The sequence below is a fragment of the Amphiura filiformis genome, chromosome 4, assembly GCF_039555335.1.
Source record: "Amphiura filiformis chromosome 4, Afil_fr2py, whole genome shotgun sequence".
Taxonomy (NCBI): domain Eukaryota; kingdom Metazoa; phylum Echinodermata; class Ophiuroidea; order Amphilepidida; family Amphiuridae; genus Amphiura; species Amphiura filiformis.
In genome coordinates this window covers 15,779,183-15,793,453 of record NC_092631.1, presented here as the reverse complement: position 1 = coordinate 15,793,453, position 14,271 = coordinate 15,779,183, and the positions used below count along the sequence as shown (strand labels likewise).

Here is a 14,271-nt window from a genome sequence, read left to right as displayed (position 1 = left end):
GAAAGTAAAGTTTTCAGATAGAATTAAAAGAGCTATGGTACTGAGGCATGGTACATGGGTAGTACAAACAAGGTGCTACAAAATTATGGTTGCGTTTGCCAAATTTCAATTTGCATAATTAATTAGGGCCACTAATTAGAAAAGTTGATTAGGGCCCTAATTAATTATGCAAATGGAAATTTGCCAAACGCAACCGTAGGTTTGTTGCATTTCATGTATACTGCCCATGTACCAAGTTTCAGTACCATACCTCTTCTAATTGTATCTGAAAACTTTACTTTGCATAATTCATGCATATATAATTAGAAAATTACCTGGCAACGCTGCATGCCAAAAATAAAGAAAATAAAAAGAAAGTTGTTGCCAATTTGTTGGTTTCGCGCCATTTTGGCAGGCCATATCTCGAGAACCGAATGTCTGATTAAATAAAACTTTCAGTTTTGTAATCAGAAGAACATGGACTTTTACATATTTAAATTAGAAAAAAATCTATCTAGTGATAATAGCGCTATTCCGCTTATTTTCAAAAATGGCCTTTACACGAAATTGCGCAATTTTGAGTTTTTCACTTTACCTCACCACTCAAATGATATTTCCGCTATATATTTTCAAAATGGCCTTTAAACAAAATTGCGCAATTTTTGAATTTTTCACATTACCACTCATCACAAGTGATAATTGCGCTATTCCGCTATTTTCAAAAATTGCCTTTAGACAAAATTGCGGAATTTTGAAATTTCAACTTTACCTCACCACTCAGATGATAATGGCGCTATTTCGCTATTTTCAAAAATTGCCTTAAGACAAAATTGCGCAATTTTGAAATTTTCACTTTACCTCACCACTCTAGTGATAATAGCGCTATTCCGCAATTTTCAAAATTAGCCTTTCAGCTAGACCTACGTTTGGGCTGCTGCATGTATGTTATTAAAAAATTTGAAACGCCCTTTGGACAAAATTCCACAGCTATCAGGACAAATGCGTAAACGTCAGACCTAGCAGTTCACACTTTCTTACTTGCCCTGCGGGGCTGATACGTTGTGATCCCACTTGGAGCATGTTCTCAAAACATTTGAGCTGCTGCGTGTATGTTAAATACGTTGGACGAAAAGATTGATAATAGCGGAATAACGCAATTATCACTTGAGTGGAGATGTAAAGTAATAATGTCATGTTTGAAAATAGAGAAATAGCGCAGTTATCATTTGAGTGGTGAGGTAAAGTGAAAATCTCAAACTTGCGCAATTTAACTCAAAATTGCGCAATTACTTTGAAGCGATTTTTGAAAATAGCGGAATAGCGCAATTATCACTAGAGAGGAGAGTAGTGAAAATCTCAAAATTGCGCTAATTTCAAAATGTGGTTGATAATTGCGCTAATTTCAACAGGATCATAATTGCACTATTTTCGTTGAGCATTTTGAAAGTTTCATAATTGCAATGTTTAGTTCATAATTGCGCTAATTTCATTGATAATTGCAGATTAGCAGTCAGTGTTGCTATTCTTTGATATTATGGCTATTGTCAGTTCCAGCGCCTTCATGTTGACCTGACAGCGTATTAACGCTATAATAGGCAGGCTACTGTCAATAAGTGATGAAACGAAAGTCACATGAAAGCGCCTACACGAACGAGAGGTACCCTTTGTTCTAATATAACCCAAGGGTGTGCTTGAGTTGTCACATGCACACAAAAGCACACTTTACCGTCGATGTACAATTATTTACCACACACCTTTATTTAGGCGCCTCATTTAAATAAATTCAATAGAGTTGCTGATCGATTACCCGTGCCATTGTTGCTATAGGTATATCTGTGTCACTTTCTATAGTTAACTACTTCGCAGTATTAGGCCAAAAAAATATTGTTGTGTTGCCCTCAAGTGGGAAAATGGGAAAGTTGGGTCGGACGGACGGATTTTTTTTTCCCAAACCTTCATTTTTTTTTAATCCCCTCAAATATTAAATAATGCTTCTTCAATTTGGAGACATTTGTCAATTTTGACTTCTGGATACCTGTTAGACATCAATTAAAGACTAGTCTTTCAATAAAATATTAATTGATTTTTTTGAACAAATCTGTAAAAATCATTATTCAAAAAAAAAAAATGCCGACCCTGATTTTTCAGGATTTAGGGTCGGGCGGTTGAGGGCAACACAACAATTTTTTTTGGGGCCTTATATGTTGTTATCATGGTTATAGACCTGTTCAATAAAGTCAAATGGGTTTCGTAATATCACGAATATACATTTTAAAAGCCAGGGGCAATTGAGGTAGTGAAGGAGGGGTCGAGGGGTGAAAAGTGGAGTAGCAGATGGGTGATCGAGATTTTCGGTTGATATTTCAAATTATTTCCATTTACTTAACATGAATATCAGTGAACGAGCCTGCATCATTTATTTACAGATAGTGTATGGGCAAGTTAATTATCATGTTTTAAAAACATTTTTGGTGTTTGCTGAATAGTATCCATAAGCAAAACACTTGATAGCTGTTTAACGCAACGAAAAAGCAATGGCGAAAAATGACGTTGCACGAACTTCTACTGCACGTCGTCCAAAACAGACAATTCATACCGCATTATGCCGTAAGACGACACGATCTTGCCTATAACGCATTTTCGCAAGATGATATTTGGACGGCATTCTCCACACACAAATGAATAGGCAGTCTGCCCGTTCGAATTCGCGTCGAAAAAAATCGAAATTTATTCACTTCTTTTTTATACAGTACTAAGTCATATTGTAACCCCCAAAATGGATTTTATTACATGTCGGACTCTACTTGTACTATTTGGATACTTTGATTCGCTTCATAACACGACAAACATAACATTTTTCTGCATTTGAGACCATCCACCACGAAGTAGTAGTAAAGTCGGCTCTAGATCATTTTCTCATTGCAGATTAAAATAAAATGCACTTGCAGCTGTAAAATGACATCTCAACCAGCTTCATCTGACATCTGGAAGTGAAGTTATGGTTCATCAAAGGTCAAATTCCTACTATATTTTACATACAAATCCATATACTGTTTTTGATTGTATCTCAAAATGGAAAATGCCGACTTTACGACCAGTTTGTGGTGGATGGGCACATTTTGTAATGCAATTTTTTATCATTTTGGAACGTCATTTTTGCTACCAACCGCAACGTAACCACCTTACGGAAATTCCACGATTGACCAATTCACAATGGATTTCACCATCTAGAGGGCATACTAACTGATTTTCGACTAATGTAGCATGCGGTTGGCGTTCCCGTATCACGTTTCACGTAAATTTCGCAATCTCTCTACTGTGTCATTTCATCATAATTATTTTTAACATCTAGTCATATTGAGTTGGGTCAACGGTGAGTCCATTTAGTGAATTACCTATTTTGTGATGTTGTTTTTGTTGTGTGCACATGTTAACCGATATCTGTATATAAGTGCAAGGTAAAATGAAACATTCTAAGACTGTAAACATGAGTTTTGGGGGATTTTAGTGGATTTTGGGGATTTTGGCCGCCATCTTGGATTTAAGGAAAAAATTGAGGTGGCCCCTGGGCTTATTTTACTTCTGTCATCGAAAGCAAAATACACGCCAAGTATGGTTTTGGTAGGAAAAAGCAGTAGTTTTTTTCTGGGATGTACCTGCCTAATTGTTTCTACATCTCTCACGAAATGCGTTTTGGTCAGAATAGAAACTATACCTGCCCATAATTAAAGAATGTGTTTTGATTTTTCACATTGCTGGTTTGTTGCAGAACCAGCCTCTGTTGTAAAGAAATGTAGTGACACGTTGACTGGTGCTTGATTGTTGATGAAAGTTGAGCAACTTCATTGACCAACGAAGGTTCCATTGATTAGCTCACATTATGTGTATGATTGTAGGCCTTGGTTCTCAGCAGCCCAATTGTCGTTATTCAGGGGACGCATAAATCTGAAAGGAACGAAAAGTTCAATATGTCATTGGTGTTTGTATTAGTCCCGGGTTTTAGGGCCAGAATTTAAATCATGTATAGGCCTTCGTTCGCATCAGCCTAATTTTTATTATTCAGTGGACGCATAAATCTGAAAGGAACGAAGGTTTCAAAATGTCATTGGTGTTTTAGTCCCGGGTTTTAGGGCCAGAATACTTAGTATATGTCATGTTTAGGCCTTCGTTCACATCAACCTAAATTACTTCTGCGTTTGTCACAGACGAATGGACACAAGACGTCCGAATACAGACGTATTCGGACCCTATCGGTTAATACACATCATGCATGTCTTTTCGCTTTCCGTCAATATTCATCGGTAGCATGCAAGCATTGTCCGCGGCACACAGTGTCGACGCCCTATACGATAAATATAAATTTAATACTCCGTTGGTGAGCGACGGGCGAGTGGTATTTCACCGAACGCAAGAAACGGAATTCTATCTGATTGGCTAGCAATCGATCGCTTATGTCGCTCAGTAGTCAACTACAAACTCAAAATGGAGAATTGTATTCAATTCGATTGAAATCGATTATTCTATTATTGACGTAGATAAAGAAAGTGATAGTGTGTCAATAATATACATTGTATTGCACCTGGGTTTTACATGCATTCCTTTATATAATTATTTTCTCAAAGAGTTGAATATATCAAAATTTTTACCCAGGATTTCAAATTTTTTACCGCAAAATTGCAGTTAATACCGGTCCTCACTAATTAGTGAATTTAATTTCCAGTTAGTGTATTTAAAATAAAACCTGTGATTTACATGACAACAAATAAAATTTTCTTGCAATAGAAATATCATATGGGATACTGATATAGTAGGCCGCAACAGCCACAACGTGGAGCTGCTATACGCGTAGCTGACTTTTTGCTCCGTGGAGCCAAATTGACCAATCATGTTGGAGTTTTTCATTACTCGGAGGTAAAACTGACCAATCAAGTACGACTTACTCATTTATTCATTAAGAATTTGCCAGACGAGCTTCACGTAGTTGCAAGATATCCTCGGTCACGAAAGTTATGATAAAAGTAGTTTATGAAAAGTACGAACCGTTATTATTAAGATGGACATGCACTCATAAGAAACTCATACAGTATTGTACATAACTATAATAGCTAGGCAGAGTGGTGGTAAACCATGCACACAATTCTGCGATCTGCAGTGTATCGCCGAGAGCTAATTTGTACAACTTGCGCGGCGTGGCCTGCGGAATTCGACCTTCAGCAAACCAGTTCGGATTTACTTTATATACTAGTAGTAGGCCATACATACTGTACTGTAGTTACTGTCCGTTTTCCTATACACAATACTCAGTGCGCTCACCATTGACGCGTGACCTCTACAAATAGTGTATGTTAGAAGTATAGGCCATTGCCTAGTTGACGTCACTGTATAAAAAATAACCGGCCAATATTTAAAGTATTCTCTGAAATTCTAGAAAATATAGTTTTGTAACATGTCCTAAATTTTTAGCTAATTTAGGTGTTTGGAAATATTGGTACTTTTGTGTTTTAGGAAGGATATGTAAACGACAGATAACACCAAACAATATGAAGAAATTATTTCTAAACCGTGTTAAGTCTGCAAACCATTATGCTTCTCATTTTCAAGAACGCTGGTTAACAATAAGCAGACTATTGTCTCATTTCGTAAACACTAAGCCCACACAGTATTGTTACCTTGCGTTCGCTTTATAATCGTTCACCCAACTGAAACTATAATACCAGCTCATTGCTTATTGCACAGGTAAAACAGACACAAGTGCAGTGTGTATTTAACCAGAGAAGATCTGATGTAACATAGTTGAGCTGTTTTCATTGAGTGTTATCTTGGTTTAATAGCTTTTAATGGGGTTTAAGTCCTTCAAAGGTCGTGGTGAATTCTACTGTAGACATGACTGCATCATGATTATTTTAAAGTCAACAACATTCAACAATATGATCACCGTGATAGTATGACAGTATCAGTACCGTGGGTGTCAGTGATCCTGGCCTGACACAGTAGACAAACAAACAAACAAACAAACACGCCACACACATGACACATGCATGCAAGGTAACATTGACTATACACTAATCAAACAATGGTATTGGTCCTGTACAACTGGTCGTGGTGTATTTATATTCGATTCATTTAAAATCCCCATAGTAAACATTAATTTTGGCAAGAGTTTTCTCTCTCTGGAACGAGGATGCATCCACTGGTTCCGCGTAATGAAAAGATCTAACATGATTGGTCAATTTAGTTCCGCGAAGCGAAAAGTAAGCTGCGCGTAGCAGCTCCACGTTGTGGCGGTTACGGCCAGCCATATACTGATCATGCGAAAATCGTAAAAACATAGAATAGAAACAGTGTGGCAGACTCTCAAAATCTCACATTGTATGCTTAGCCTGAGCCCGAGCCTGAGTCGCTCGGCCTATCTCGAACAAAATCACCATGCGTAGCTGTTGAAAAACGTGAGGATTCATCGTACTATCACGGAAATTATTAACACGAAGATATAGGGACGATGACGGTGTGCGGCACTCACCATGATTCATTTTGAATAAGGGTATTGTCATATAAAGGGTGCAACTTTTGAATCTGTACCTTCTATCGGTTTTAGTTTCATAAGTTGTATATTTCTGTATAATTTGCCGTCAATGATATCTCAAATTAAAGAAAACATCGACCTTGCGGTTACCTAGATTTTCAAAATCGATCCTCACTTTTGCTATAGGGCTAATTGAAGACCGAATTAAACAGACTAGTTTGTCTGAACTCAGGGCAAAGGCGCGACGTGATTGGCTGCTGCCATGCGCAGCACAGCATTTTTGGTCTGGTTGACATGATGTCATAGGCTACGCAAACTAGTCTTTTTAATTCAGTCTTCAATTATATAAGGTTATTTATGAACTACTTTCTTATTTATTGTGCTGACTGTATATGCCAAGGAAATATCGTGTTGATAACGAAATAGAAGCGTGAAAAGATCTGTTACAAATATGAAAGCAACTAAATTTATACACAGAAAAATGAGCCTTGAACATGCTGAAGAAAATGACATCCAAAATTATGCATGCGACATTTATGTCCTATGAGCAGACTTTGTTCATTATGTGTTTTTCAGACCGATTCAAAAGTTCCTAAAATTGATAAAGTATACCTTTACTTTAAAAAAATACTTTGAACGTTGTTAAGACTAAAAATAAAGCGGGGCAAGTATGAAAGAAATAAAGAGGGCATTAATCCTTACTTTTCAAGTACATATTGCAGTGTTTCAGATTCGACAGCTGTCAAAGAACCACAAGCGCTCCCAATGTTGGTCTTCATCTCGTCAGGGCTCGTCGTGCCAATTACTGTAATCGGCACTGCATTGTGGGAAAGTGTGTAGTGTAGTGCTAACTTAGTAATGTCGACTCCTTTGGTTTGACAGTATTCAACAGCTTTCCTACAATTCTCCTTGATGTGTGGTTTAGCTGCTGTTAGCGTGGTTAACCATGGTTGCGGGCCGTGCGGTGTCAGAAATCCCATCGCGAATGGTGACGCGTTGATAACACCAATTCCTTTCTCCTAAAAAGTTTGTATAATTTATAAAGTGAAAGAAATTGACAAAAGTTAGACATGGTGTTAGAAGTCAGATGAAAGGATTTTTGCATTATTTGAATAGGCCGAGTGCTATCAACAACTCAGTTGTAGGCTGTAGGTGAAAACAAATACTCCATCAATAAATTGAAACAATTGAGGTTAACAATTCTTTCCATTAATCCACTTTTACCACTTTTTTTGAGGTTTTATTTCTAATGGTAACCCGTAACAACACGTTGGCACAAGTGGGGTTCGAACTCGCAACCTATGGAGTATGAGTCGGGCGCCTTATCCACTCGGCCACACGTGCTGCACACGGTGTATTCAAAACTCAAAAATCCCCAAATATTTACAAAAAAAGGATATTTTCTGAACAAAAAAGCCGTTACACACCAGCTTACCTTGAAGTACGATAAATAGTCAAGAAGAGTGGTATCATGCATCGTCAGGTGCGCATATGACAGGATAGTATCTATCTTAACTGTGCTTCTTTCTATGATATCCCTGAAAACAATACATTAAACGAATCAAACAAGTGACATTCGTACAGTGTAATTATCATGTAGTTTAGGGAGGCATGAAATCGGCCACATCTTGTTGAAAATTGCCTTTTGGTGTTTTTTCTTAATATTTACCCACAAAACTAATATAAATAAATGTTAAATAAATGTTGACATTTATAAAGCGCCTTTCATATGTATCAACGTGCTTTATTCCGCTATTGTTAGAACATGTCAGCTGTCAAATAATGCAAAAGGCATACTTATACCATGCTCATAATATCGTGTTGTGCTCTTGGACAAAATTCGCTTTACCTTACTTGCCTCTTTCTACTCAGGGATGAAATGGGGAGCTGTTACGAATATTGTCCATTGAACGCGCGCAAAGGTATAAACATGCCTTGGGCATTGTATGGCAGCGCTTTGATACAATACAATACAATACAACTGAAATTTATATAGCGCCTAAAACCAAATAATTGTACTAACAGGCGCTGATAAACACTTAAACCAAATAAAATTACAGTCCATAGGCAACATTAAACAAATGGCATTTCAAGAGTCTTTTGAAAATGAGAAGAGAGTTTGCATTTCTGATATGTTTCGGTAGCCGGTTCCATTGACGAGGTGCGTAGCATGTAAAAGCACGGTCTGATACATGTGCACATTTGAAAGGAGCTATATAAATACCAACATTTTTTTTAACCAAGCGGCAGCGACAGGACACTGTGGAAACCAGCATAAAGATAAATTTCTCCAAGTACCTGTAAGCGTTCAAGGGATATGCCGTGATCCCAATAAACCGAGCTTTTCCAGCTTGTCTCACTTTTTCCAGTGCTGGTAGTGTTTCGTTTAATATGATATCAGGACTCTTGGCATGCTCGATATCGTGCACCTGTATTAAAATGATAATTCAAATTTGGTTGATGTCTGAGATTTCAATCCTATCAATCCTACCAAAATTATTATATACCATTATATTATTATGATGAAGGCAAAAAATACAAAAATCGCAAAGAGTGTCAAATTTACTGTTCAAAGCTATTAAATAATTAGCGTGAGAATGAGTCTTTAGCCGGGCAATAACAATACGGTCTTGGCTGTTTTCTCTGGCATTGATTGCGAGGACATTTCATCGTGCGTTAATGATGACCTGATTCTGGACAGAGGGGTCTGTGATTGACACAGTAAAGTGGTCACATGGAAGTGTCCAAAAGAGCCAATTGAATGCAAAGGGAAAAGTCTATAATCAGTGTACTTCGGTATTTATAAATGTGCTTTTATAAATACGCACGTGACCCATGGGCACGACATACCAAGACCAGCAAGCGTGACCAAATCCTCACGCATTGACCACTATACAGAAAGGGATAGGAACTCTGTAGATGAATATCATCAAATTTAAGTATTAATTGAATTGCAAAATTAAAACACATTTTGCAATTCAGAATTTGTAAGATGTTATCAAAATCAATATTTTGAAAGTATTTGACGACGGAAAAAAATATTCAACGACGGAAACGTTTACAATATAAACACAAAGTTGAACAAAATAGACAATTATATATGCAATTTTGCTGCACAGCAGTCTCGTTACATTACACAACATTGGGCAAAACATTACCCAACTTTGGGCTGCAATCTCCTAAGCCAACGACAAACTTTACTTTAGAGTGCCGGCCTCGGGCCTATCGAGTTGACTATATTTAGCCCCAGGTACGTCTACAATAAGAAAACAGCTTTACCTGAATAATATCTACGTAGTCTAGCCCTAGATAGCGCAGACTGTCATCTACACTTTGAAGGGTCTTCTCCGCGGAAAAATCAAACATCTCTTCAACATTTGGCTTGTATCTACCCACTTTGGTGGCGATGTAGTACGCTTGTCGGGGAACGTGTTTGATCGCCTTCATAAAGGTACAAAAAATAATGTATATTATGTATAAGACTAAAATAATCTCCATAAAACAGCAACACAAAGCATATACCGTAAAACCTCGTCTACAAGCATAATAGAGTGCTTCTAATAAAAGCTAAATTAATCCAGGCGCCATTATGGAATTAGAGCAAATAAATTATAGATCCAAGCACATACAAACAAGTATTATTGTAAGACCACTCTATTGTATTGACATATTTACGCATGTATCGTATTAATTTAACTTTCATCAAAAACACTATATATGCTTGTAGACGGGGTTTTACGGTACATGATATATGAAGTTACTGATGGGATATCCTATTGGTAGTATGTCTCCTGTAAAAATGAAGGGAAGAGCACCATATGGAAAGGTTTCTATACAAAAACGATTCTCTTATAAACCATCTACGCACAGTTGCTCGATACACCTGAGCACACATTTTCGTCCAAGAGCTTCCAAGCAAGCAGTGAATTTGTCTTCAAACAGTCTTTGATTACACTACACGGTTGAGTGCATAGCATCGTAAGAGCTGTGGAGCTTCTAGCTGAAAATTGGCCTCTGTGATTGGTGTTTGTCGAAACCTCAAGTGTTCCCTTCATCCAATCAGATTTTTAGATCAAACGAAAGTTAACACTTACCCCTAAAAATACTTTTCGTCATTAGGTCAACAGATAACGCAATTCAATGTTATAACGAGGCGAATGTGGAATATCTGTTAAAAACTACCTATTCAAGCACATTTTTGACCAAAATGTAGGTTTTAAAAGTCAAAACCTCAAGTGTTCCTTACATTTTTTTTCAAATTTTATGTCATTAGATGAAAAAACACACTGATATTGTCCATATACTAGCGTCACTAGAATGAGCAATGGCGCAATTCTCTTTAAATTGCAAGTCTTGTGCAAAAAATTACTATTTTCGCCTGTTTTGTCATGCGGTTGTAAATTCAATGAACTATGACTTTACTATAGAGCGCTTACAAATTGATATGAAGTTTGTATTGAGAAAGGTAAACTGTGTGGCGGTGGCCATTGGGCCAACCTTTGCCTTGTAATGTTGCTCTGAGCATGTGGGGTGGGTGGGTCGCTAGACCTCCGTAAAACGAGTCCGTTTATCTTCACGAGCAGGTACCCATTTATACACTTGAGTGTAGATGAACAAATTGAGATTAAGTACCTTGCTCAAGACACAGCACACGGTCACTCAAACACACGCTCTGAATATTTTGAGTCCTTAAATACTACCGCTGCACCACACGTGCCCGAAGACACAGGCTAACAAACTAGTTGTATAACTAAGTTTAGCTACAGAAGTAGAGGCTGTTTTCACACCCTTCAAGATTTGCATTTATTACTTTGTTTAACATATGGCTAGTTTGATATTGAGAAAAAGAATACTAGGTAAATGCTAGAAGGTTTATTATGTAGGTATACATTATCGTGTATGATTCTGGAAATTAATCATGAAACATACTCGCCCAATTCTCGTTTCGGATTTCCCCATTCCATACCATGGTGCCGTGTCTATATAGTTGATACCATTGACGAGAGCATCACGAACTGATTGTACAGCTTTCTCCTCATGAAAATCACCATACCAGCCACCAAGAGGTGCACCACCTACGTTGGAGAAAACCTAAAATCAACTATTTCTCAAGTGAAAAACCAAACTTATCCTAAATACAGCAGCGTAGCCAACCTTTTAGTGTGTGGGTGGGCAAGCCAAATTTTTGTCCCCATTTTTGTCATTTTTTGTCCCATTTTTAGTAATTTTAATGACAACTTACCCATTTTATCCCTGACAATCCCCCACTGCCACGCCACTGCCTAAATACATTAGGAGGTTAGATTTTAGGAATAAGGATTCAACTATATGGTATATGGTATATGTATCATAATGATTGCTTACAACAAAATGAAAAATATTAATAGTTATACTTTCCTTCATATTATCAATATCTGAATGTCTTTAATATAATATAAAACGGACCAATTTTGTGTGCATTTTCTACGGTTTATTAGAGAGATTGCGATTTCCAAACATAGGTATCGGACGCACGTCGATCTATTCAAAACCACTCTCCTGCATCGAAGCGAGGTCGCGTATTTAGAGATTTTTAAAGATTTTACACGTGCGAAATTAACGCAGATACATCGTTGAAAATGCAAAGAATTTGTCCATTTTCAAATATGTTAAAGACAATCAAGGATAATGAACATAAAAAGGAAAGTCTTACTATTATCATGATCCTTCTTGTTTGTAAAAAATCATTATAATAAAGCTACAGAGATGTGTGAAAATTTGACTGAATTCACACGCGAGGTTCATATGTAGAGATTTTCCATTGAAATGTGTATTAAAAATGACATTGCGATTTCACATTTTGTACTCCAACGTTGTATAAAACGCACGTGTTACGTGGAAATATGCAGATTTTACGACACGTCGAAGTTCATGCAACGCGCCTAATTTTCAGCACAAAAAAGTCTTATTTTGAAAGTAAAGTCATGATATATGGATGTATTGGTCCTTAATCTACCAAAATATAACTTTTTGGGCAACTATAATATTTGGGAAAAACAAAAATACAATTTAGTTTAATCAGCATGTTAACCTTGGTTTTTGTCAAAGTCAATAGTATGCTGTATTGAATTAGGCAGAGACTCGGTATAACCATTACATTTTCAATCACAATGCCTTCTATCGACCAGATCAGACAGCTTCAGAATCAGATATTAGTCTTTGTTCCAGCCGCCTTGTTTACCTTCGTGACGAATGAGCGCTATCCAGTTTTGAACAAAGACTAGCAATATTTAACACCGTTTTCAACGACGTATAAACGCACGGGCCGACGTACGTGCCACGCACCATACTTGTAACATCGCAACCTCTCTCATATGATTGGTAATATTATTTGACCTACTTACCACAACCAATAACTGATACATTCATTCCCGTATTCCCCAAAGGGTTGTATTGCATCTTTCGGACGGAGTCTTCATCGTGAAATCCTTTGACAAACGTTTCAGGTAACCTGATCGAAATAAGATGACGGCGAAAAACAACCTAATTTGTTAATATACCGCATACACGCATAGTCTGCACGCATATAGAGCGCTTTTGATGAAAGCTAAATTAATCTATAGAATCAACACAACTGTAATATTATGGAGTTTGAGCAAATTTATTACTGATACAAGTATATTACAAACAAGTACTATTGTAAGACCAATATATTGTATTGACATACTTACGGCTGTCTCGGTTTATTTAGCTTTCATCAAAAACACACTATATGCTTGTAGACGAGTTTTTACGGTAGTCTATTACATTGTGGACTCAGCGAAAAACTGCCCTATCTCAATATTATTGTTCACAAAAATGAAATTGTGGTACCAGCATTAATTTTCCGCATTTCCAGTAAAAACAAAGACTTATATAAAATGCGCATATCCATCCCCACTGAAACATAACCATATTTGTACCCCCTAAACGAGTTTTACCCTACCAGCAAATTTAGCCCCTTAATAAGGTAATTTAATATAGAATTTACCCCCTAATGAGATTTTGGCTGGTGAAAATGCAACAAATGTACCCTTTTTGGACTCGTAATTTACCAAAAATTTGAAAAGGTACCCTAAACAAGTTGTCCAGTTTCAGAAAACTACCCTTATTCTTGAAAATCAGTGTTTTTAGACCCAAAATGCGTCACTCGCGTAACTTGCCTTGCCTAAAAACACCCCCTTTTTACTTGTTTTTTTGGTCACGCATGCGTACAGACCATTTATGTGAGTGATCCCCCCGGGATGTCAGTGCACCGAGCACATTATGTAGTATATATCGGGTACCATGAAAAAAGTTAACTTTATACATAGCAAACACCCCAACAACTCATCACATCTACACTATATATACCCCACTCACGCTATCCCCATCTCCTGGTACACGCATACCCCCCCCCACAAACACACACACACACACACCACCCCACCCCACACCCACCCCCACCCACACACACTATTGTGTATTCGTTGACTTCAATATGCTCATGGTCGCATGTTCTTGATCAGCATTTTTCCCTAACGTACACGTTCCGTGCTACGGACCTCCTCGAATTCTATAAGCCATTAACTTATGCTGCATTACCATACAAACGCGACCATAATACGTGTTTGCGCACACTAAGGCCTAAAATACGTAAGTGAATCGACGACCAATAAGACAACTGATCCTCCTTGAAAGTATCATTTCAAACAGTTATTCATTTGACCGATCGTGCTTCTAAAGGCTTATACTTACTCTGAATCCGCCAT

The 14,271-nt window shown here is 37.4% G+C and overlaps 1 protein-coding gene across 1 annotated transcript; it reads right to left on the bottom strand.

Moving 5' to 3' along the window:
* Positions 1–3,351: 3,351 nt before the first annotated feature.
* LOC140150008 (uncharacterized) lies at positions 3,352–14,271 on the bottom strand. The gene is made up of 8 exons (XM_072172011.1): positions 14,258–14,271; positions 12,886–12,992; positions 11,432–11,577; positions 9,782–9,943; positions 8,801–8,931; positions 7,938–8,040; positions 7,205–7,521; positions 3,352–3,924 (listed from the first exon to the last, which is right to left on the bottom strand). The coding sequence occupies exons 1-8, from the start codon at positions 14,269–14,271 to the stop codon at positions 3,858–3,860; spliced, it is 1,047 nt and encodes a 348-aa protein (XP_072028112.1). The 3' UTR covers positions 3,352–3,857.